At 41.5% G+C, this 26,050-nt stretch overlaps 1 protein-coding gene across 1 annotated transcript; it reads left to right on the top strand.

The window, feature by feature from the left end:
• The first annotated feature begins 226 nt into the window (after nucleotides 1-226).
• On the top strand, nucleotides 227-6,093 carry LOC143529357 (1-acyl-sn-glycerol-3-phosphate acyltransferase 2-like). Its single transcript, XM_077025176.1, has 11 exons — nucleotides 227-402; nucleotides 1,295-1,417; nucleotides 3,095-3,134; nucleotides 3,237-3,310; nucleotides 3,920-3,979; nucleotides 4,054-4,131; nucleotides 4,218-4,376; nucleotides 4,559-4,684; nucleotides 4,789-4,881; nucleotides 4,990-5,076; nucleotides 5,826-6,093. Exons 1-11 carry the CDS (start codon nucleotides 322-324, stop codon nucleotides 6,054-6,056), a joined length of 1,152 nt encoding a protein of 383 aa, XP_076881291.1. The 5' UTR covers nucleotides 227-321; the 3' UTR covers nucleotides 6,057-6,093.
• Nucleotides 6,094-26,050: the final 19,957 nt, after the last annotated feature.

Here is a 26,050-nt window from a genome sequence, read left to right as displayed (position 1 = left end):
ATAAAATTCTAATACGAGGGATAAAATCTAGTATATGAATATTAGATAAATCGTAAGCACCTTCCTATATCAATTATTTTAAATTAATTTACTATTATTATTATTATTATTATTATTATTAATTTTTATATATAAAATACACATTACTTTTTATAATTTATTTTCCTAAAATGCATTTTATTTGTGTATTTTATTACTATATATCGGATCCAATATTATCATCATCATAATTTTTCTTCTCTCATAAATAAACGTTTACTTATTGTATTTCATTTCTCTCTCTCATACACACAGAAGAGTGGTTCATTACAGAGTTAGGCCATGGCTATCGCAGCAGCAGCTGTTATCGTTCCTATTGGCGTCCTCTTCTTCCTCTCTGGTCTCATCGTCAATCTCATTCAGGTACTATTCTTATTATTATTAGCCCTAACTTCATTCCATACAATTTTACACTACTTCTCTCTTAACCGTCCGATTGCTACTTATTATTATTATTATTATCAACATGTTATTCCGTCCGATTCACTCATTTCAGCTTATACAGTTACGTTAATTCCTTCATTTTGCTTTATTTTTGCCCTAACTTCTATTTAACCGCTCGATTTCGACTTATTATTGATCTGTTACTGAGATTCAGTTATTCGAGCTTATAAAGCAGCGTCTTAAAATCCGTTAGAAATTGTTATTTTAGGTTTATTTTTAACCTAACTTCAGTTTAACCGTTCAATTGATTGCTAGATTCACTGATTATTATTGATATGTTACTCTGATTCATTTGTTTGAGCTTATGCAGTTATACAGTTGCGTTTAATTCGTTTAAATTCGTTAGAATTTGTTAATTAGGTTTTGTTTTTGACCTAACTTCAGTTTAACCGTTGGATTGATACTTATGTGTTCAATCAATCGGTAGATTGACGGCTTATTATTGAATCAGTACCCCGATTCACTTTTACAGTAATGTTTATTATGTTAATTCAGGTTTGTTTTTGCCCTGACTTCAGTTCATACAAGTTGATGAACCGTGCAAATTTATGTATAGATTTACAACTTATTATTGATTTGCTACTGCGGTTCACTAATTCGAGCTTATACAGTCATACAGTTCCGTTAAAATGTTGAATCTCACTTCGTTTTATAGACAATTATTACTCAATCTGTTTCAGGTTTATTTGACAACTTATTATTGATTTGTTACTCCGATTCACTGATTAGAGCTTATACAGTTATACAGTAACATTAATTCGTTAAAATGTGTTAAAAGTTTGTTGAAATGTTGAATCTGATTGTTTTACAGGCGATTATATTCGTGACTATACGGCCGTTCTCAAAGAGTTTGTTTCGAAGGATTAACCGAATCGTAGCCGAGTTGTTGTGGCTAGAGCTTGTGTGGATCGTTGATTGGTGGGCAGGAGTTAAGGTGATGTTGATTAAAGTTTGAAATCAATTGTTAGTTTAGGGTTTTGTTATGTTAGTTGTGTGTTGATTTGGGGATAATTAACCACCGGAATGAAACATGGATTTTGTGATTTGAGGATGCATGTGTTTGATGGTGGATTTGAAATTACATGTTTAACCCTTGGGTTAGTTAGATAAGCTATTTTAATGAAATTGATTATCTGCTTCTACTTATAAACCTAACATGTTTGAAATAAGCAATCTCCAACTGCTTATTAAAATCAGCTTATTTCACTCTTAAATTAACTGGATGAACATAAACACTTTTCTTTATTTAAACTCGATAAAGTGTTATCTTGTTCTAATTAACTGAATTTGCAAATAAATTGTTTGGTAATCGAGAACGTTATAGTTAAGGCATTAATTACTGGAATTTAATGCTTTAATTGTGATGTTCCCGATTACCGAAAAACTGCTTACCTAGACAGTTCATTTGCTTGTTGCATTAATTTAAACAAGCTAAACAGTTTTGACGAGTTTGTATAAAGAAAAGTTTTTACATCTGTCCATTATTTTAGAGTGAAACATGCTGTTTATAATAAGCTATTGGAGATTGCTTAGTTAAGGTGATGTTGAAATTTGAAATCTATTGTGAAGTTTGTATTTTTGTTATTGTATAAATGATGAATTAGGGTTTTGTTATGTTTACTATTTGTGATTTTGAGTTTTTACTATATATTTGTTGATTTAGGAATACTCAGCCACTGGATTCAAATACGGATTCTGTGATTGAGGATGCGTGTGTTAGATAGTGGATTTGGAATTACAAGTTTAAACCCAGGGTTAGATTAATTAAGCAATTTTCACTAGGTTGATTTTCTGCAATTGCTTAATTAAATCAGCTTATTTCACTCTAAAATAGTGGATTAACATAAACATTTTTTTTATTTAAACTCTAAACTTGTGAATGTGTTTAAATGTTTTAAATAACTCAATAAGCATATATAGTATTCAAGTAAGCATTTCTTCGGTAATTGGGAACGCTACAGTAAAGTCATTAATTGTTATATATGTGCCTAATACTCATTAATCTTTAGTTGGCTATCTGCAAATTGTGCCATTTTGTTGACTTGTAATATATGTATAATTGGTTTCTAGAACACTAAGTTAGGTTTAATGTCTTATTTTTACCATATTGTCTTATACTCTTATGGCACATGCTGGTTACGTGCTTCTAATTATAAACTTATTTAACCCTAAGGCAAAATTTGTAATTTTGAATCTATCATTAAACAAATAAACCTTCAAGCATGCTTGCTTTTATGTAGCATTTAAATCATTTTACTAAATGTTTCTGTATAATCATGACTCATCAAAAGATAAATACTCAATCGTGCTTACTTTTATGTAGCATTTATACGACTTTACTAATCTCTCTGCTTAATCATTATTTTCTATGTGCATTCGGTCTGTTTCTGATCATCTTTAATATGCTTTTAAGTTTAAATTATTAAAGCTGTTGCTTTCGTTTGTGTGTTATATTAGGAAGTAAAGAAGTCTTCCATTTCTGTTAATCAATAACTAGCTATAAATATCTAAACATATAAAGCCAACACAAGTTAAAACTTGAAAGGACTGTTATTTTTATATTTTCTTACATGTAAATCTTATTAAGATTTCTGAGGTCATATCGCTGCAGGTTAACTTGTACACAGACCCTGAGACTCTTCGTATGATGGGTAAGTTAGATATTGCTTTTGTAATGTGTAACTTTAGGTTTGTTTTGTGAATTAATATTATTTTTGCACAAATAATTTTAGCTTACCCCAGCTTTTTTCCAGGTAAAGAGCATGCTCTTGTGATAGCTAATCACAAAAGTGACATTGATTGGCTTATCGGATGGGTGTTTGCTCAGGTGATTGATCATTACCCGTTTATCCGTGTTTGTACGTTAAGAAAATGAGTGTTAGTTTATGTTCGTTCATTTGCAGTATAAAGTATAAACGAACGAGCATAATTGAGATCAAACCCAATTAAAAGTAGAAGTGAACAACAATCTGTTAAAGTCTAAAAAAGTTAACAGGACTAAAAATTTTAAATGAATATATTAATGAGCACAAACGAACGAACTCAAAGTAATGAACATAAATAAACGTAAATGAACGAACTTAAACTAATGAACATAAATGAAAGTAAATGAACGAATGAGACATGCGTCCATGGACCAAAAAAAAATATTTATGTTCATTTGTTTGTTAATTGAACAATCCACTAACATAAACGAACTTGACGCCGAACAGTTCACGAACAGTCCACCGATTGTTTGGTTCATTTACAGGTCTAATGTCAGTTTTCACAATCAAAATGTTGCAATCCCATTTGTAGTGTTTTCAACGGGTAGATACGAAGTTTTGAAATTTAGAAGTAGTATATCTATAAAATTTTGCACTTTATGATATAAAATTAATTCTTGATTAAATGCGCGTATTCAATGTACCAATATTCTTTAATCTTCTGGATACAGAGATCTGGTTGTCTTGGTAGCACATTGGCTGTCATGAAGAAATCATCAAAGTTTCTTCCTGTAAGTATTTTAACACAATGAATAGTAATATATAACACATCAAATTTAATTTTTTTATATGCTAATACATGCAGGTAATCGGTTGGTCAATGTGGTTTTCTGAGTATCTATTTCTTGAGAGAAGTTGGGCTAAAGATGAAAGTACCTTAAAGGTGTTATTACTGTCACACTTATACACATACATAACTTAGCTAATTTATTTTGTGTGTGTGTTCACACTTTGACTGTTGTATTGCAGTCAGGTCTTCGACGCCTAAAAGATTACCCGCAGCCCTTTTGGTTGGCCCTTTTTGTTGAAGGAACTCGCTTTACTAAAGCAAAACTTTTAGCAGCTCAAGAATATGCATCTTCAATGGGATTACCTGTTCCTAGAAATGTCTTAATTCCAAGAACAAAGGTAAAAAAAAAAAACCTTTTCAACCTTTATCTTAAATATTATCAGGCAACACATTGTTTGAGGGTTAAAATGGTTGATTTATGTTACTATTATGTTCAATGTTATCAAACACCAATCGTACATGTTATTTTCCATATGGTTATATCTACTTATGACATTGATATTAATATTGTTTCTATCAGGGATTTGTCACTTCAGTGAGTGAAATGAGATCATTTGCTCCCGCAATCATTGATATGACGGTTGCTATCCCTAAAGATTCAACCCCACCAACAATGTTGAGGCTCTTTAAAGGGCAGTCTTCTGCGGTAGGCCTTTCAACATTATTATTATTATAGAAACTTAACGTGTTGTTTGTAAATAATTCGAATTAGGCGGTTGTATAATATCAAAACCGGTTTCTATTATGCAGATTGATGTGAGAGTTAAGCGCCATTTAATGAAGGACCTGCCAGAAACAGATGAAGGTGTTGCACAATGGTGTAAAGATATTTTTGTTGCCAAGGTACATGTCTTCGGTATTTGTTTCTCTTCACTATGCTATATATTATTGTGTATCCTATAGAGGCTCGACTAATTTTTATTGATTTATTTTGTGATCTACACTCTACAGGATGATTTGTTAGACAAACATAAAGAATTAAACGTCTTTCCTGATTCAGAACTCGTTGACATCGGCCGACCGGTGAAGTCCCTTGTGGTAAGAACACCGTTATAGTTATGGGCTGTTTTTTTTTTGCTTTTACAGAATAATTTACGTGTTGGGTGCATTAATTAATTTAGTATATTGTGTGCATTTAGTTCTTTTACGGAAAAATTATCAAGCAAGCTAGTTCTTTTATTAAAAGGTTAAATACCTTTGAAATGCTAGTAAAGTTAAATCCATTCTTTTTAGTAACGTAATTTAGTAGGTTTCGACACATCAAAAACACATTTTTGTTGACCCATCCGATCTGTTTCATTTTTAGTTTTTCCATATGTTTCTTGTATTTGAACTTTTAAGAAATAGAAAAATTACCAAAATCGACCCATGTAAAAGTAGTTATATGGGTGTGCATGGGGGGGGATTGATTTTTTGGTTTTATGCATGGGTTCGGTCTGGTTATGTGGTTTTACATCTGGGCTTAAAATGTTTGGTTTTTAAAAGTCAACCGAACCGTCGGTTATCGGGTTGGGTCAGTTTTTTCGCTTTCGATTCGGTTTGGTTCCACTCAGTTTTGGAACCCCGCAAAACTGAAACCGAACCGTAATTTTCAGTTTTCACAAAGAAAAGCAAAACCGAATCATTGGTTACTAGTTTTGTTGGTTATTTGGGTTCAGGTTTGGTTTTCGGTTAATAAGTTTTTTGCTCACTCCAACTAGCTATCCATAGTTTGATGTTAAATAGTAATTCTCCATGCGTTGAGGGTAATATCTTAAATATTCTGACATATATTGACTGTGCAACAGGTGGTTGTATCTTGGGCATGCCTGCTTGTATTCGGGACATACAAATTCCTACAATGGTCTAATCTTTTATCCTCATGGAAGGGTCTCACATTCGCTGCAATTGGGTTGGGAGTTGTTACCATTTTAATGCAAATCTTGATTCAGTTTTCGCAAGCCGAACGTTCTACACCCGCAAAAGTGGCCCCCACAAGGTCTACCAATGGTAGTACTGTACAAGAGAAACAACATTGAGTACAACTTCTTGTTTTTGTTCCTTTATGAACAAACAGATGTGTGCAGTAAATGACAGACTAGTATGAATTTCATGTGGATTTATCTTGTTAATTATTAGCTTCAGCTGAATTATTTGTAATCGTTGACCGGTTTAGTCGTTTTGTACCATTCTCGTTCATTTTGATAATCCATAGTTAAGACTTTAGAACATGGTTTTGCGGCTTTGGATATAGTCTAAATGCACTTGAGTCGGTTTCATGTCGGGTTATAAACATTTTAGTGTGTTTTATGTCAAGATCGAAAGTAATTTGGTATATTTTACGATAAATTTTGAGTTTAGTTAAAACATTTAATTATACTTGAAAGACGTAAAAACGATTTTTAGCTTTGGTGTTTTAATTTTTTAAGGTAAACATTTTTTAGGTATGATGATGTACAAATATTACAATAACACTATGCCTAAAAATTTATAACAAGAAACCTCAAAATTTTAAAAGATAAAAAAAAACTGGTTATACCAAGACTTCCAATCTAGATCTTCCAACTTGCTCCATTTTTGATCCATAACATGCTCATAATTTTGATTTTTCGAGTGCTAGTTTCCTCACGTCTCGTGATGTTGTTGAAGACTAGATTATTTCCCGCCCACCAAATGCTCCAAAGTGTGATGTATGCAACTTCCAGAAGTACTTAATGCAAAGTCCAAAAATTCCTTGACCGAATCACCATAAAGCATAGGGGTCTTGCACCAAGACCAAATCCGTAGTCAAATACCCATGGCAAAACCGCATCGGAATTAGAACATTATCAATAAGTAATGTAGGAAAAAGTTTTGTTTTTTTTCAATTTAGACAAAGTAAAGTCTGTTTGGCGACAACTTCTAAAAATAAGTTTGGTGACAGGTTCTAAAAATGATAATCTCCGTTGCCGGGGTTCGAACCCGGGTCACCCGCTTGACAGACGGAATACTTACAACTATACTACAACGACTTGGTTGTTTTGAGTTCAACATTATTAACTCTCAAAACGATTCTTCGTTCACCAACACACAACCACTAACTACAAAGTACATATAGCCACCAACTTGATAAATCAATAAAACATTTACTTTGCAAATCTGAAACATAAACACTCAACCTGCACTAAAGAAAACGCATGGATTGTTGCAACTTACAAGTTAATCAAATTTGAGATGTTACACTATTTAATCAAATATTATCTAAATGTAGAATTAGTTAATAATCATACTAATGACCATCAATTTGAAAAAATGAACAATTGAACATGTAGACTTTTATTATTATTGGTGTGAAAAAAGTTATTTGATCCTTTGATTTTGTTTTACATTTGGAGCAGATTTTGATACTTTCATTTTCTCCAAACCTTTTAACTTTTTACCCGTTTGACGTATGACCTAAAGTAAATTTACTAAAAAAAAACATCTAAACAAGAATACGTGAGTAGAAAGAGTTTCTTAAATGGGCAACTTTATGATACTTTTCAACAATTAAACAAATATAAGCACACTTTTCTTTTTCTTTTTATTTCAATGGGCTTAATAGAGACTGGATTTTTTAACAATGGAATGGCAAGCACAAGCCATATGACTTGTCATCTTTTAGGCATTCCTATATGTTAATGGAGCTAAGTCGTTCAATTTATCCGAGATCATCTTGCAAAAACGTGCAGGGGAGGCTCGGAGGGTGCGCGAGCCGCACCATCGGCCGAGGCACATAAGTTTCGGGGGCACAAATTTTTTTATACATATTACATATATATATTTTCTGGTGTTAAAAATAAGTTTATTTGCAATTGTTTATGAAATAATTACATGCTCAGAATGGTTTCCGCTTACAAACTCGTCTTCTTGGCACAATTTCCCATGTTTTTGGAATTTGTGGGGGCCCGTTAGGAAACACTAAAAGACCGTCGGAGAAGACTGTATTATTAGAATAACTTTTAATAGGAAATATGGACTGGTCCCCCAATATTTTTAAAAAAACCCGTCGGATTTTGACACTTGTCAGAATTTTATTGGCCGAAGGATTTTTCCAGATCTCGTCTCCTCAATCCAAATTTGATGGGCTATTTTGAAAATATGTTGAAATTTAGGGCTATTTTTCATTTTCTCTCTTTTAAAACGGGTCATTTTAGGAATTTCTCTTTTAAAGGAGATGACCAATGACTAGTCACTTTCCATGGCAGTAGCAAGGACCAAAGGAAGGGGCTGAAATTGGTTTTGGTTTTCTATTTACCTTTATATTTCTTATTTAATGTATTATTTTAGTTGATTGTTTTAGACTTTAGTAGTAAAATTTTCGACATACTATTTTAAGAACTTATAATACTCTTCCAAATGTGTACAAAAGTGGGTTAATTGCAAAAGCGGTTCAAGTTATAAACCAAACCTGATCGGTCAATAGGTTACAAAAATCGGTTTGTAAAAAATGGGTTCTAGTTATAAACCAATTAGGTTAGCTCATGAAGAAACACTAACCGGACCCCGGGCAGATTACGAGTAACCTGGGGGTTAGATAGATGTTTCCCACGAGGGGTTAGACCCAGAGAAGATGGTTCTTCTGATAACCTGCAAAACAGACACCGTGAGCTTGTCACTGAGAAGGGGGGGGGGGGTTCCTCCTTGTGACCACCCTCCGGCGTGAGAATCAGACTAGATTGCTCTTTAAATATAAATGTATATTAAGAGATTGCTAGAGCAGATATCAGGTATAATATGATGATAATGTGATAAGATATGATGAGATGAGATGATCATACCATTTGGGGTATTTATAGTCGAAGGTAGGTTTCCAAGGGGGTATAGCCGGCTGAATAGTATTCCTGTTCTACCAACTGTGGCCTACGCACGTGCCATGCTGGTAGTTGGTGGGTAGGCAGCGGCTGACAGTGACCAGGCCTGCTGTGTACTATTCCTTTTCCACCAACTGCCGGCTATGCACGTGGTATGACAGGAGTTGGTGAGTAGGTAGCGGCTAATAGTGACATACAGTACAGGAGCATGCTGCTCGCCATACTGTTGTCAATAAGCTGTCGTATCTTTAGTCAGATCTTTTGCCCATACCTCGTCAGGTACAGTACAGAAGATCTTCCCGTATCGTACGGACTGGCTTATTTGGGCGGGAGTATTCCCCCTCCCGCCCTTGTGCGGGATTGTTCCCGGCTTTGCTCATTCCTTCAGGTGACACTGAGTGATTGAGAGCTAAGTGCCTTGTGCGTGTAGCCTTGCTGCGCGGGTGGCCTTCCCTGATGGCTTGTATCCGAAGCTGCGGGAACAGGCGGAGTCCTTCACCATTGGGAGGCATTTCCTGCGGGAACAGCTTGCGTACTGCGCGTAAGGACGTCACGTCTCTGAGCATGGTTGGTCCTGCGGATCCAGTTGGTTTCTGCGCAGACGTCCCTCTTCAAGGTGAGTCTTGCGGGTCCAACTGGGCTCTGCTGGAACCTACCTCTTCAGCTCACTACACATGTTCTTAGCATAAACTTGCATAGTGACTCAAATGATGTTCACAACTCTGAGAGGTTTTCTATTGGAAACGTATACATGAATAATAATATTTATGTTATAATACTGATAAAAAGTTAAAAAAAAAGTTTATACCTTCTTTTAAAAACTATGAGCATGGTAGATATTTCACAATAAAAATATATGTCTAACTGATTCTTCTATGGTTTAACTAAAGTGAAATTGTGATTATCACGTCATCACTGTTATGTAGACATTGAAGCTTTTACTAGTTTTATATTAGAAAACACATAATGGTTATTCTATTAACACAATTATTAGTATATCTATTTTTTTTTCTTGTTTTTATAACAACAAGAGTTAGAATTTGATTAGTTGAATCAAATTTTGACCCCACTGAAGAGGTAGGTCCCAGCAGAGCCCAGTTGGACCCGCAAGACTCACCTTAAACAGGGACGTCTGCGCAGAGACCAACTGGATCCGCAGGACCAACCATGCTCAGAGACGTGACGTCCTTACGCGCAGTACGCAAGCTGGTCCCGCAGGAAATGCCTCCCAATGGTGAAGGACTCCGCCTGTCCCCGCAGCCTCGGATACAAGCCATTAGGGAAGGCCACCCGCGCAGCAAGGCTACACGCACAAGGCACTTAGCTCTCAACCAGTGTCACCTGAAGGAATGAGCGAAGCCGGGAACAATCCCGCACAAGGGCGGGAGGGGGAATACTCCCGCCCAAATAAGCCAGTCCGTACGATACAGGAAGATCTTCTGTACTGTACCTGACGAGGTATGGGAAAAAGATCTGACTAAAGATACGACAGCTTATGGACAACAGTATGGCGAGCAGCATGCTCCTACACTGTATGTCACTATTAGCCGCTGCCTACTCACCAACTCTTGTCATACCACGTGCGTAGCCGGCAGTTGGTGGGAAAGGAATAGTATACAGCAGGTCTGGTCACTATCAGCCGCTACCTACCCACCAACTACCAGCAGGACACGTGCGCATGCTACTGTTGGTGGAACAGGAACACTGTTGCAGCCGGCCATACCTCCTTGGAAACCTACCTTCGGCTATAAATACCACAAATGGTATGACCATCTCATCTTATCATACCTTACTACATTATCATCATATTATACCTGATATCTGCTCTAGCAATCTCTTAATATACTTTTATATTTAAAGAGCAATCTAGTCTGATTCTCACGCCGGAGGGTGGTCACAAGGAGGAACCCCCCCTTCTCAGTGACAAGCTCACGGTGTCTGTTTTGCAGGTTATCAGAAGAACCATCTTCCAAGGGTCTAACCCCTCGTGGGAAACATCTCTCCAACCCCCAGGTTACCAGTAACCTGTCTGGGGTCCGGTTAGTGTTTCTTCATTGGCGCCATCCGTGCATAAAGCTAGAACTTTATTTTTCTCCAGTTTTTTCAAACTTCTACAAAGATGGTTAGAGAAATTCCGGTAACCACAACCCCAGCTACTAGGGGGAATACCGGCAACACAGTTTTTACGAACACTACCCCGGCTACCGAAGCCGGGGCAAGTGAAGTAAATTTTACGAACACTACCCCACTTACCAAAGCTGGGGCAAGTGCAGTAAATGATCGCCTACTGGGATCCACCGATACCCAGTTTGAGAAACGAAGACTCCCCCGCCAGACTCTCGATGAAGTTAAGGCATGGGCGGAGGCACGACAAAAGGAATTCCAGGCTGAGTTGGACGAACGCTTGCGTTCCGTGCAACAGGCCGACGAATTCGAGTACTGGGAGGATGACTCGGAGGAATCCGACTCCGACGCGAACCCTCGCCATAGGGCAAAAGGGAAGCGTAAGGAGACGGAATCCCAACCGAAAAGGCATTTTGGACAAGCCTTCAAACCAAAAAGCACAGGTGGAAGTACACGAGACTTCTCCAAAACGTTCAGACCAAACGTTGCAAATGCAGGAATGTCCAAGTTTGCAAGGGACATTGCGGAAGCAATCGCCCCAAAGAGTGCCAAACAAATGCCTAACATAGGCACATATGACGGTTTATCTGATCCAGACGATCATTTGAACAGGTTCATAGCGGGGGCAACCGTCAGCAATTGGACGGAACCCACGTGGTGCTACATGTTCCAAATGACGCTTGTTGGGGCTGCTAGAGCTTGGTTTGATCGTCTACCGGTCAACCACATCTACGACTGGGCAGACTTCCAACATAAGTTTAGCCAACACTTCAGCCAGCAACGGAAGTATACCGAGGAGCAATGGACAATCCTCAAATGCATACGAGAGGAAGATGAATCTCTGCCAAACTTCATCACTCGCTTCAACTCAAAGAAGCTAAGTTTGGGCAATATCAGCGAAGATCTTGTTCGCGCTGCCTTCATCCAGGGCGCACATGACCCAGAGCTCATACGCACCCTAACGGGTAAAGATGGCATGCCATCCACATGGGATGGCATCATGACAGCAGCAAAACGCTATGCGGAAACGGAGAAGCAACTGGGTAAAGATCTCCCACAGAGCACAAACCTCTACACCCAGAGGACGAGAGAGGACAACGTCCTCACAGCCCGACTAAATAAAAAACGAAAGCTAGGCATTTGGCAGTCAAGGGTAAACTTTGACACCTCATCTGGCTTGCAACATCGGTTGGGCGGAAGGGATAATGTACAGCCGCACCGAAACTCCAGATGGACGCCACTCACCAAAAGCGTCACTGAGATATTCGCCACTGAAGAGCTCCCGTGGCCAAAACCTCCGATAATCCGACATCGTCACGATGCTGATCGGAGCAAATACTGTGACTTTCACAAGACAAAGGGCCACAACACTGAAGAATGCATAGATGTAAAAGACATGGTCGAAGCATTTGTCAGAGATGGGACGCTCGCGCACCTCGTGGCGCAATAAAGGCTGAGCAGGCGGATGCGTGTAGAACCCCAGCTGGGGAAAACGAATAAAAATTCCAGCTTCAACATTGAGACTACATGCTGAGTAAAGAACGAGATCCCGAACCAGGTGCGTATCGGCTCGATGGCGCTCCCATCCCAACATGGAAGGGAGCTCATTTACACAGTTTGCATGTAAATCAATTCCAATTTGTAAAGAAAAGGCCAAGAGCCACTTCTAATGGAAATGATTCTCTTTTAAGAACATCGAAGCTGATGATTTTACATTTATACTTTTCTGAGCACTAATATGCCGGTTTTCACCGCATAATTACGTGAGGTCATTGCATGGGAAGGCGGTCCTACCAGCACGAACCCAAAAAACGTGACAAACCTTCACGCAACCGCGCGTCGAACGGTTCAAAACAAAATTCTTAAAAAGGATGAGAAAAACCTACACGCAGGTCAGATAAGGGTAAAGTTTTGCCATCCTACTAAGTGCAAGTGACGGTTCTACCCGCACAATCACGAAAGAGGAAGCAAAACTTCACCTATTATCAACCACGTTCAAAGGTTAACTTATCCTCAAAAGGAGAGATAAACCTACACGCAGGTCAGATAAGGGTAAAGTTTTGTCATCCTACTAAGTGCAAGTGACGGTTCTACCCGCACAATCACGAAAGAGGAAGCAAGACTTCCTGTTATCAACCACGTTCAAAGGTTAACTTATCCTCAAAAGGAGAGAAAAACCTACACGCAGGTCAGATAAGGGTAAAGTTTTGCCATCCTACTAAGTGCAAGTGACGGTTCTACCCGCACAATCACGAAAGAGGAAGCAAGACTTCCTGTTATCAACCACGTTCAAAGATTAACTTATCTTAATGCCTTAGAAATTTCGAAAAGGAAAACCTACACGCAGGTCAGATAAAAGTTAAAGTTTAGCCATCCTACCAAGTGCAAGTGACGGTTCTACCCGCACAATCACGAAGGAGGAAGCGAAACTTTAACACATTATCAACCACGTTCAAAGGTTCTTATTCTAAACACTTGGAAAATTGCTAATTTAAACTAAGTATGCAAGTCATAAGTTTATAAAGCAAGGAACCCAAAGAAGGAAATAACAATCTTATACGCAAAAAGATTAATATTTCAAGAATATATTACAAGAATGGCCGGGTAACTACCCGCCTAAAAGAAAAAAAAAAGCTATACAAGTCTATCTTAGCAATGGGAAGGGATCTTCAGGATCAAGCTTCAGGGCCGCTTCCACTTGGACCCGCTCCGTCAGAAGAACGGGGTGGTTCGAGGAACGCTTTGAGGACAGCTAACCCATCATCAGCAGCAGCCACTTCGTCCACCTTCTCCACCACTGGATGCGGGAAGGCGGCGTATTGATTCAATGCTTGGTCATAAATGGCTTCGGTATCCACATCGAACAAAGGGAAGTTGGAAGGCGGGACGCCTTTCTCAACAAACCCTAGACCAAGCAGGAAGCCGGCCTTTTCCCCATCCTCATGAGAAGCGTTGAGGGCTGCGGTCATAGCATCATCGTAAGAGGTCTCTGAAAAGACCCGACGCACAACCTACAAAGAAAAAACACAAGTATTAGAACCTTTTCTTACAAAAGAAAAGCGTGAAGATAAAACTAAACATACCTGAGGCAACGCTTCTTGAAGAAGCCATTGGAGGGCAGCTTGAGCTTCTTTATGGGCGCGTTCGGCTTCGCTCTTGTTAAGGTTGGCAAGTAAAACTTCCTTTGCGGCAGCCTCTTCGACGCCCTTAAGCTTCCGCTCGGTGTGGTCAAGCACCCCCCTCTGGTCCAGGATTTCCTGGAGTTTCTTGGCATCTTCCATTGCCAAGGCATCATGAGCGCGTTGGAGAGCCTCTAATTTGGCCTTGAGCTCCTCATTCTCCACACGCAAAGGCTCAGCAACGGCTTCAGCCTTGGCAGCCCTCTCGGTTGCGTTTCGCGCAGTCTCCCTGGCCAGCCGAAGCTGTTCATTCACAGCTTGGGCAGCCTTGGAGCGGGCCTCGAGTCGCGCCTGAACTTCAACCTCGAGGGCCTTGAAGGCCTTCTCCTTGTCGGCGGCAGCTGCCGCCAGCTGTTGGTTCTCCTCCCGAAGAGCACGCGCCTCAGATATGTCCTTGGCGCGAGCTGCTTTCAACTTGTCGTTTTCACGACAAAGCAGCTCGACGCGCGGCTGCATCCGGGCCTGGAGAACCCGAAGCTCATTAGTTAGCCTACCCTCCTGGTAGCTAACCATGGCTTCCCCCAACGCACCCGGAGGAGCAGCGTGGCGAGCCCAGTCCACGCACTCCACAGGTGTGCGAAGGGTTGTTCCTCGGCGTATGTTCCATCGCGGAACATACACTTCATTGGAATTCGACACTGCAAAAGAAACAAAGGCAGTAAGGAAAAGATGATAAAAAACAAGAGAAAAGAAAGGAACCCTACGCACCTGTAGGGTCAATGACAGGCCGATAGCCGCCAAACCCATCACCTGAACCTAAAGGAAATCCATCCAACAGGTCAGGCAGACGGGAAGGTGGCAAAGATCGGCGGAAAGCCCTGCGCGTACCTGATGGTCCGGCCATCGGTGCCGGTGGCGCGGGCATGGTGGCAGCCGCCGAGGCCGCCGTTGTGGTCGCCGCCGCGGTCGCCGCCTCGTAGGCAGCAGCAGTAACCGCCGGCTCTGTGAAGGATGCTGTAAAAATCGCACTCACAGCCGGCGGTGACGTCATCTCAGCTGGAACAGTCTGCTCAGAGGGAGCAACTGAACCAGCGGTAGTGTAACACCCCGACCAAAGGCGGATTATACATCGGGGCGCCACATATTGTTTCATTACTCGTGACACTATTGGTGTCAATATTTATTAATACACATTTTATCGCGCACGCGCAGCGGGGAAAATAAAGAACATAAATCAAACATAAATCAAATTATAACATTCAAACAACATGAACTTGTCTTGATACATTTTAATTCTAGGTCCAAAAGTAAAAACGTCCTACGTGTCCACAAGCTCCAAAACAGCTACTGCAAACCTGAACATGTGTTAAAATAAACGTCAAACACTTGCGTGTTGGTGAGAAATCAAGTTTAATAGATAATCATAGATAATCACAGTAAATCTGCGCGCAACACGTGTATGTCTAGAGTTTAACAAGGGTGTAATCAGATTGTGATCAAGCCTAAGATAGTTCATAGATCATAGTTCAATCCATGCTCCCAATTGAGCATAAAAACGAGAAAACATCTGTGCAAGTGTAAACAAAGAAAACCGTAAACGATAGGTCTCCCGTGTTCAACTAATGGTACCAACGGAACTGCGGAATAGGCCGAACAAAGCGGTTAATGATACACACATACAAATAAACAGCCAAGTAAACGTCCTCAACACATGGGATACTGCGCGACTAAAGTTCATAAACAAGTTTAAGACTCAAGTTTTGTATGAACACATGAACATCCCCAAAGCATTTAAAATAAAAAGGGATTAGATACGAGATAACTCACATGATAAACGATGCGGTGGTAGATAAAGCAAGAACCAACTTTAAACAAGCACAAGTTAACCTATAAATAAGATTATTGTTTAATGATTTGTTTTAAGTCTTGATTATAAGTTAGCATAATTAATAAGTAAATTATAATATATATTACCGGAAAAGCAGGAAGAACAAGGAGGAAGACGGAGGCAGAGAGGAAGACGGCAGAGAGAGCAAGGAGCAAGAGAACAGGAGAGATTAAGTGTTTTGTGTGTGATGTGTTAGGAAAAAATAATACTATTATTTATAGAGAAACCCTAGGAGACATAATCCCTAGAAAAGGGGAAAAGATCTCAAAAAGCAAAAGATATCAAAAAGCATAAGAATCCAAAAGCAAAAGATATCAAAAGATATGGCAGCTGCAGGGGGCAAGATAAAAGCTGACAGGGAACAGTAACAGGCATGGGCGGTTCAGATAAAGGTACTGGATAAAGCTTGGCAAAAGCAGATCTCAAAAGATAATGTCAGTCGCTTTTTCTACCAACCAATGGGGGTTGGTACGCATGCTGCGCCGAAAGTAACTATTCAGACATAAAGCAGATTAGGTCAACAGCTCAAAAGATAAGACAACACAAAAGCAAACGGCTAGATTTAAACAGAAGATACAAGAGTTAAGCGCGGGAAGGCTGAGTGCGCGAGCGCGAAGGCTGGCACAACATTCCTTAGCGTACTGCGGGAAGAATCACAAATCCTTAGCGTGCTGCGTGAAGAACAAGAATTCTAAGCGCATCGCGGGAAGAACATACATTCTTAGCGCATTGCGGGAAGAACATGCATTCTTAGCGCGCTGCGAGAAGAGTTCTCTTCACGCATCGTAGGAACAAGATGTCTTCACGCAGGCTTCCATGTAAGGAGTCTGGCGCGTGGAGCTGCAGACATCCTTAGGCGGGAAGAACCAAAGGACAAGCAAAGAGGAGGGAAACAAGGCGTAAGGGTGGGACGGCGACAAGAGGGAAAAGAAGGCGGAAAGAGAGAAGGAAGAGGGACGGGACGGCGGAAAGAAAGAGAGAGAAAGAGGCGGGAAGGAAAATATATATTATTATTAAAAGTAAAATATAAGTATAAATATTAAATAATAAAAGAGAGATCGGGTCAGAGAAACGGGTACCTGGGTCGGGTCGGATCGGGGCAGATGTCACAGTCTCCCCTACTTTAAGAAATTTCGTCCCGAAATTTATCTCGAAGTAGGTTGCGCAGAGAACAGGTGCGGGTACTTGATCTTCATTTGATCTTCCCTTTCCCATGTAAACTCGGCTCCGCGCTTGGACTCCCAGCGAACTTTCACGATAGGGATACGACTGCGCTTGGTTTGCTTAACCTCGCGATCCATAATCTCAACAGGCTTCTCAATGAAATGCATGGATTCATCAACTTGAACTTCATCAAGTGGAATGTGAAGGTTCTCGTCAGCTAAACACTTCTTGAGATTGGAAACATGGAACGTTGGATGCACATTACTGAGCGCGAGCGGCAGGTCAAGTCTGTAGGCAACTTTTCCCACACGCGCGAGAATCTTGAATGGACCAACATAACGAGGAGCAAGCTTACCCTTTTTCCCAAAGCGGACAACACCTTTCCAAGGCGACACTTTGAGGAGAACAAGATCACCAACTTGAAATTCGAGAGGCTTTCGCCTACGATCTGCGTAACTCTTCTGTCGGCTTCTGGCAGTCAGCAAATGATCACGGATCTTGGCGATTTTATCGGTTGTCTCTTGAACAAGTTCGGGTCCTGTGATTTGAGTTTCACCCACTTCGCTCCAACAAATCGGGGAGCGACATTTACGACCGTAAAGTGCTTCAAATGGGGCCATACCGATACTGGAATGATAGCTGTTGTTATAAGAAAACTCGATCAAAGGCAGGTGTGAATCCCAATTACCTCCAAAATCAAGAACACAAGATCGGAGCATATCCTCAAGAGTTTGAATAGTTCGCTCAGACTGACCGTCAGTCTGAGGATGATATGCCGTACTCATGTCCAAGCGAGTTCCTAGCGCAGATTGGAGAGATTTCCAAAAGCGAGATATAAAACGGCCATCGCGATCGGATATGATGCTCAAAGGAGTACCATGGCGGCAGACGATTTCCTTGACATAAAGCTGCGCGAGATGCTCAACACGGTAGTTTTCACGAATGGGCAGAAAGTGAGCAGATTTAGTCAATCGATCCACTATTACCCAAATGCTATCATGTTTGCTTGCTGTCAAAGGTAACTTGGTAATAAAGTCCATCGCTATACCTTCCCATTTCCACGTAGGAATTTCTGGTTGTTCGAGCAAACCAGATGGGCGTTGGTGTTCAGCTTTAACTTTAGAACAAGTCAGGCACTTAGCTACGAACACAGCAATATCCTTTTTCATACCGGGCCACCAATAAGTTATGCGCAAATCCTTGTACATCTTATCAGCGCCGGGATGAATAGAATACCGAGATTTGTGCGCTTCACTCAGGATATTAGCGCGAAGATTCTCATCACAGGGAATCCAGATGCGATTGAGATAGCAGAGAATTCCACTCAGATTAGGCACAAAATGTGCTTCCGCGCCACACGCTAACTCGGCGCGAAGGTTACCATTACTGATGGATGCGCGCTGCGCGTCACGAATACGCGATTCAAGGTTGCTTTGAATCGGTGCGAAGTGAAGCTGGGTGCGCGGCAAGATACAGTTAACTTGGCAGGGTTTTCGGCTGAGCGCGTCGGCTACCACATTAGCCTTACCAGGATGATACCGGATCTCACAATCGTAATCGCTGATGAGTTCATTCCATCGGCGTTGCCTCATGTTAAGTTCCTTTTGATCAAAGATATGCTGAAGGCTTTTATGGTCAGTGTAGAGGATACACTTAGTACCATAAAGGTAGTGTCTCCAGATCTTCAAGGCAAAAACAACTGCACCAAGCTCGAGGTCGTGAGTTGTATAATTCTTTTCATGAACCTTAAGTTGCCTTGATGCGTAAGCGATAACCTTGCCTCGTTGCATAAGAACACAACCGAGACCTTGGTTGGATGCATCGCAATACACGACAAAATCATCATTACCCTCAGGTAGCGCAAGAACAGGAGCTTCACACAACAAACGCTTGAGCGTTAGAAAGGCTTCTTCTTGCTTCGAGCCCCAAATATATGGTTTACCTTTGTGCGTAAGAGCTGTTAAAGGCAAAGCGATCTTGGAGAAGTTCGAAATGAATCGCCGGTAGTAACCAGCTAAGCCCAGAAAGGAACGGATCTCAGAAGGAGAGGATGGCGTAATCCAGTTCTTGATTGCTTCAATCTTGGATGGGTCGACATGAATACCCATCTTGTTTACAACATGACCAAGAAACTGTACTTCATCAGACCAGAATTCACACTTGGAAAGCTTAGCATAGAGTTGCTCGGTTTGAAGCTTCTGCAATACCAATCGGAGATGTTGCTCATGCTCGGCCTTGGTCTTAGAATACACCAGAACATCATCGATAAACACGATCACGAATTTATCCAAGAAAGGCCTACACACCCGATTCATAAGATCCATGAAAACGGCGGGTGCGTTGGTTAGACCGAAGGACATGACCAAGAATTCAAAATGGCCATAACGAGTTCGAAAAGCAGTCTTCGGAACATCTTCATCGCGGATACGCAACTGATGATAACCAGAACGGAGATCGATCTTCGAGAAACAGGAGGCACCTTGGAGTTGATCAAAGAGGTCGTCAATACGCGGTAAGGGATACCGGTTTTTAATGGTGAGTTTGTTCAACTCGCGGTAATCAATACACATGCGAAACGATCCATCTTTCTTTTTAACGAACAACACCGGAGCACCCCAGGGCGAAGAGCTAGGGCGAATGAATCCTTTAGCAGTCAACTCTTGGAGTTGGCTGGCCAATTCTTGCATCTCAGCGGGTGCAAGACGGTAAGGAGATTTAGCAACGGGGGAAGCACCAGGGACAAGATCAACACGAAACTCGACTTCACGAGCGGGAGGGATACCAGGAAGATCATCAGGAAAAACTTCAGGAAAATCACGCACAACAGGGATATCGCGAAGCTTCTTTCCTTCATCGGGTTTAACCACATGGGCTAGAAATGCAACACACTTCTTCCGCATGAGTCTTTGGGCTTCGGCGCAAGACATAAGCTTAAGACCACTGGAGGGTTTTTCGCCGTAGATGTGAAGATCACCATTTTCTCGAGGAATGCGAATCAACTTCTTGGCGCAAATAACTTCGGCGCGATTCTTCGAGAGCCAGTCCGTACCAATGATAACATCAAAGCTTCCAAGAGGCATAGGGATGAGGTCGATCAGAAAATCGTTTTCGTTAAGGTTAAGCGTGCAATCTTTAATTACCGAGTTTATTAAAACAGTTTCGCCATTAGCCAATTCAACTGAAAAATCTTCTTTTAAATCGTTGCGCGGTCGCGCAAGCTTCTGCTCGAAGGCGCGAGAAATAAAACTTCGATCGGCGCCAGTATCAAAAAGTACAGAAGCATAAAATCCGTTAAGCAAAAATGTACCATTAACTACGTCATTATTCGCTTGCGCTTGGTGCGCGGTTATGTTAAAAGCTCGGCCACGCGTCACTTGGTTCGAAATTTGGTTCACCGGATTCGCTTGAGTAATCTGAACTTGTAGCCTTGGGCACGCATTCCGGAAATGACTTGGATCACCGCAGTTAAAGCACGATCTGGGTCGTGGGTTTTGGTAAGTTGGCTGTGGGTTCTGCGGGTAGGCTGGTGGTGTTGGCGCAATCGGATTGGAGGGAGGGGTTCTACAGTACTCAACGGAGTGACCTACGCGGCCACATCGGTTACATTGTCGACACGGGACTTGAGGGGGGTGATGAAGTCTACAGGTTGGGCAAAAGGGTTGGTTTCCTGTGTAAGGCTTCTTAGTTGGCGGGGCAGGAAGTGCTGGATTGGTTAAGGCATAGTTGTGGACTACAGGAGGTGCTGGGTAGGTTGACAGTGGGTTAGGCGCGTAAACTGGAGGTTGGTAAGCGGGTTGCTGGACAATGGGCGGGTTGGTAAGCGCATAGGCTTGTCTGCGCCTACGTTTCTGGTTATGGTTTGAGGGTTCTGGTTTGGTTTCTGTTGGTTCAGGGACAGTCTTGGTGGGTTTGGTCTTCTCAGTTCCCCGCAGGAACAGGGTTCCTGCTCTGACATGGTTGTCGCTGAGCACAGCGGCCAATTCGATGGCGTCAGAGAGGGTTACTGGGTTTCTGGCCCATACAGAATCTTGAATTTCCATGGGGAGACCCCCAAGGAATTTCTCGATGGCTCGGCGGGAAGGGGTAACAAGGTGAGGGACCAGTAAGCTTAGCTCGTGGAAGCGCGTCGCGTACTCGCGCGCTTCACCGCTGTATTGCTTCAAGTTCCAGAATTCTTCCTCCAGGCGCTTAACTTCGTTGGGAGGGCAGAATTCTCGCGTAAGAGTTTCCTTGAATTCCTCCCATGTCATGCTAGAAGCAGCCTCTGCGCCACGCGCATGAGCTACTCCATTCCACCATGTAAGCGCTCTGGATTCCAGGACACTGGAAGCATATAGGGTTCGTCTTTCTGAGGGGCATTGGGTATGGAGGAAAGTGTTTTCAATCTTCTCAAGCCATTGGAGCATCACGGTGGCTCCTTCAAGACCTGTGAACTTCGGAGGGTTACCCGCATTAAAGGACTTAATGTTATAACTGGAGGTATTAGCATTGTTTTGGCTCAAAGCTTGGGCTATTGCGGCGGCCATTTCCTGGGAACGTTGCTGTCTACGCATGCGCGAGGCTTCTCTTCTCTGAAATCGGCGAGATAGCGGAGGCATTCTATAAAAATTTTTAATTTTAGTTAATATCTTAGTTTTTATCGCAAAGTTTAACTTTATAAAGCTTGGTTTCACGGAGTTAGATACTATCAAAAGTTAAAGTAAAATAAATGACTTTAAATGCAGACTTAATAAAGGTAACAAATTCGAATCAAGAATCGACAATTCATGTATCACCATGACTTTCCGAATTCCCAATTTAAAATATACGGGCAAACGAGTATTGGAGATTGACGATTCATGTATCACCATGACTTTCCAATCTTCAATATAAAATATACAAGAAAATGAGTATTGGAGGTTGACAATTCATGTATCACCATGACTTTTCAAGTCTCCAACCTTAGAACATAATCGTAAATGGAAATTGAAAATCAACTATTCATGTATCACCATGACTTTTCGGATTTTCAATCCCAACAAACGAATATGTAAGTAAAATCAATAAAAATCGAAATTCAACAAAAATCGAAATATCGCGAAATAGAACATAAAATCATATACTGCGCAAGTGCGAGCATATTCATAAATAACGAGTAATTAACAATAAGCGCGCAAACATGAGATTTCTCTCATGCGCGAGAAGGGACTCTTAGGTATTCTAGGCCGTTACGTCTAACCACCTATCCTAAAGTCAACGAGCTCTGATACCAATCTGTAACACCCCGACCAAAGGCGGATTATACATCGGGGCGCCACATATTGTTTCATTACTCGTGACACTATTGGTGTCAATATTTATTAATACACATTTTATCGCGCACGCGCAGCGGGGAAAATAAAGAACATAAATCAAACATAAATCAATATATTATAAATTATAACATTCAAACAACATGAACTTGTCTTGATACATTTTAATTCTAGGTCCAAAAGTAAAAACGTCCTACGTGTCCACAAGCTCCAAAACAGCTACTGCAAACCTGAACATGTGTTAAAATAAACGTCAAACACTTGCGTGTTGGTGAGAAATCAAGTTTAATAGATAATCATAGATAATCACAGTAAATCTGCGCGCAACACGTGTATGTCTAGAGTTTAACAAGGGTGTAATCAGATTGTGATCAAGCCTAAGATAGTTCATAGATCATAGTTCAATCCATGCTCCCAATTGAGCATAAAAACGAGAAAACATCTGTGCAAGTGTAAACAAAGAAAACCGTAAACGATAGGTCTCCCGTGTTCAACTAATGGTACCAACGGAACTGCGGAATAGGCCGAACAAAGCGGTTAATGATACACACATACAAATAAACAGCCAAGTAAACGTCCTCAACACATGGGATACTGCGCGACTAAAGTTCATAAACAAGTTTAAGACTCAAGTTTTGTATGAACACATGAACATCCCCAAAGCATTTAAAATAAAAAGGGATTAGATACGAGATAACTCACATGATAAACGATGCGGTGGTAGATAAAGCAAGAACCAACTTTAAACAAGCACAAGTTAACCTATAAATAAGATTATTGTTTAATGATTTGTTTTAAGTCTTGATTATAAGTTAGCATAATTAATAAGTAAATTATAATATATATTACCGGAAAAGCAGGAAGAACAAGGAGGAAGACGGAGGCAGAGAGGAAGACGGCAGAGAGAGCAAGGAGCAAGAGAACAGGAGAGATTAAGTGTTTTGTGTGTGATGTGTTAGGAAAAAATAATACTATTATTTATAGAGAAACCCTAGGAGACATAATCCCTAGAAAAGGGGAAAAGATCTCAAAAAGCAAAAGATATCAAAAAGCATAAGAATCCAAAAGCAAAAGATATCAAAAGATATGGCAGCTGCAGGGGGCAAGATAAAAGCTGACAGGGAACAGTAACAGGCATGGGCGGTTCAGATAAAGGTACTGGATAAAGCTTGGCAAAAGCAGATCTCAAAAGATAATGTCAGTCGCTTTTTCTACCAACCAATGGGGGTTGGTACGCATGCTGCGCCGAAAGTAACTATTCAGACATAAAGCAGATTAGGTCAACAGCTCAAAAGATAAGACAACACAAAAGCAAACGGCTAGATTTAAACAGAAGATACAAGAGTTAAGCGCGGGAAGGCTGAGTGCGCGAGCGCGAAGGCTGGCACAACATTCCTTAGCGTACTGCGGGAAGAATCACAAATCCTTAGCGTGCTGCGTGAAGAACAAGAATTCTAAGCGCATCGCGGGAAGAACATACATTCTTAGCGCATTGCGGGAAGAACATGCATTCTTAGCGCGCTGCGAGAAGAGTTCTCTTCACGCATCGCAGGAACAAGATGTCTTCACGCAGGCTTCCATGTAAGGAGTCTGGCGCGTGGAGCTGCAGACATCCTTAGGCGGGAAGAACCAAAGGACAAGCAAAGAGGAGGGAAACAAGGCGTAAGGGTGGGACGGCGACAAGAGGGAAAAGAAGGCGGAAAGAGAGAAGGAAGAGGGACGGGACGGCGGAAAGAAAGAGAGAGAAAGAGGCGGGAAGGAAAATATATATTATTATTAAAAGTAAAATATAAGTATAAATATTAAATAATAAAAGAGAGATCGGGTCAGAGAAACGGGTACCTGGGTCGGGTCGGATCGGGGCAGATGTCACAGGTAGCAGGCGCAGGCACCTGGGTCGACGCCTCAGGTAGGCTGAAGTAGGTTGCGCAGAGGCGGTGCGGGTACTGATCTTCATTTGATCTTCCCTTTCCCATGTAAACTCGGCTCCGCGCTTGGACTCCCAGCGAACTTTCACGATAGGGATACGACTGCGCTTGGTTTGCTTAACCTCGCGATCCATAATCTCAACAGGCTTCTCAATGAAATGCATGGATTCATCAACTTGAACTTCATCAAGTGGAATGTGAAGGTTCTCGTCAGCTAAACACTTCTTGAGATTGGAAACATGGAACGTTGGATGCACATTACTGAGCGCGAGCGGCAGGTCAAGTCTGTAGGCAACTTTTCCCACACGCGCGAGAATCTTGAATGGACCAACATAACGAGGAGCAAGCTTACCCTTCTTCCCAAAGCGGACAACACCTTTCCAAGGCGACACTTTGAGGAGAACAAGATCACCAACTTGAAATTCGAGAGGCTTTCGCCTACGATCTGCGTAACTCTTCTGTCGGCTTCTGGCAGTCAGCAAATGATCACGGATCTTGGCGATTTTATCGGTTGTCTCTTGAACAAGTTCGGGTCCTGTGATTTGAGTTTCACCCACTTCGCTCCAACAAATCGGGGAGCGGCATTTACGACCGTAAAGTGCTTCAAATGGGGCCATACCGATACTGGAATGATAGCTGTTGTTATAAGAAAACTCGATCAAAGGCAGGTGTGAATCCCAATTACCTCCAAAATCAAGAACACAAGATCGGAGCATATCCTCAAGAGTTTGAATAGTTCGCTCAGACTGACCGTCAGTCTGAGGATGATATGCCGTACTCATGTCCAAGCGAGTTCCTAGCGCAGATTGGAGAGATTTCCAAAAGCGAGATATAAAACGGCCATCGCGATCGGATATGATGCTCAAAGGAGTACCATGGCGGCAGACGATTTCCTTGACATAAAGCTGCGCGAGATGCTCAACACGGTAGTTTTCACGAATGGGCAGAAAGTGAGCAGATTTAGTCAATCGATCCACTATTACCCAAATGCTATCATGTTTGCTTGCTGTCAAAGGTAACTTGGTAATAAAGTCCATCGCTATACCTTCCCATTTCCACGTAGGAATTTCTGGTTGTTCGAGCAAACCAGATGGGCGTTGGTGTTCAGCTTTAACTTTAGAACAAGTCAGGCACTTAGCTACGAACACAGCAATATCCTTTTTCATACGGGCCACCAATAAGTTATGCGCAAATCCTTGTACATCTTATCAGCGCCGGGATGAATAGAATACCGAGATTTGTGCGCTTCACTCAGGATATCAGCGCGAAGATTCTCATCACAAGGGATCCAGATGCGATTGAGATAGCAGAGAATTCCACTCAGATTAGGGACAAAGAGTGCTTCCGCGCCACACGCTAACTCGGCGCGAAGGTTACCATTACTGATGGATGCGCGCTGCGCGTCACGAATACGCGATTCAAGGTTGCTTTGAATCGGCGCGAAGTGAAGCTGGGTGCGCGGCAAGATACAGTTAAGTTGGCAGGGTTTTCGGCTGAGCGCGTCGGCTACCACATTAGCCTTACCAGGATGATACCGGATCTCACAATCGTAATCGCTGATGAGTTCGTTCCATCGGCGTTGCCTCATGTTAAGTTCCTTTTGATCAAAGATATGCTGAAGGCTTTTATGGTCAGTGTAGAGGATACACTTAGTACCATAAAGGTAGTGTCTCCAGATCTTCAAGGC

The sequence above is a fragment of the Bidens hawaiensis genome, unplaced genomic scaffold, assembly GCF_021521415.1.
Source record: "Bidens hawaiensis isolate Kalapana, Puna unplaced genomic scaffold, B.hawaiensis_p1.1 tig00008535_1, whole genome shotgun sequence".
In the NCBI taxonomy this organism is placed as follows: domain Eukaryota; kingdom Viridiplantae; phylum Streptophyta; class Magnoliopsida; order Asterales; family Asteraceae; genus Bidens; species Bidens hawaiensis.
The sequence above is the reverse complement of the archived record's forward strand: the minus strand, read 5'-3'. Positions and strand labels throughout refer to the sequence as shown.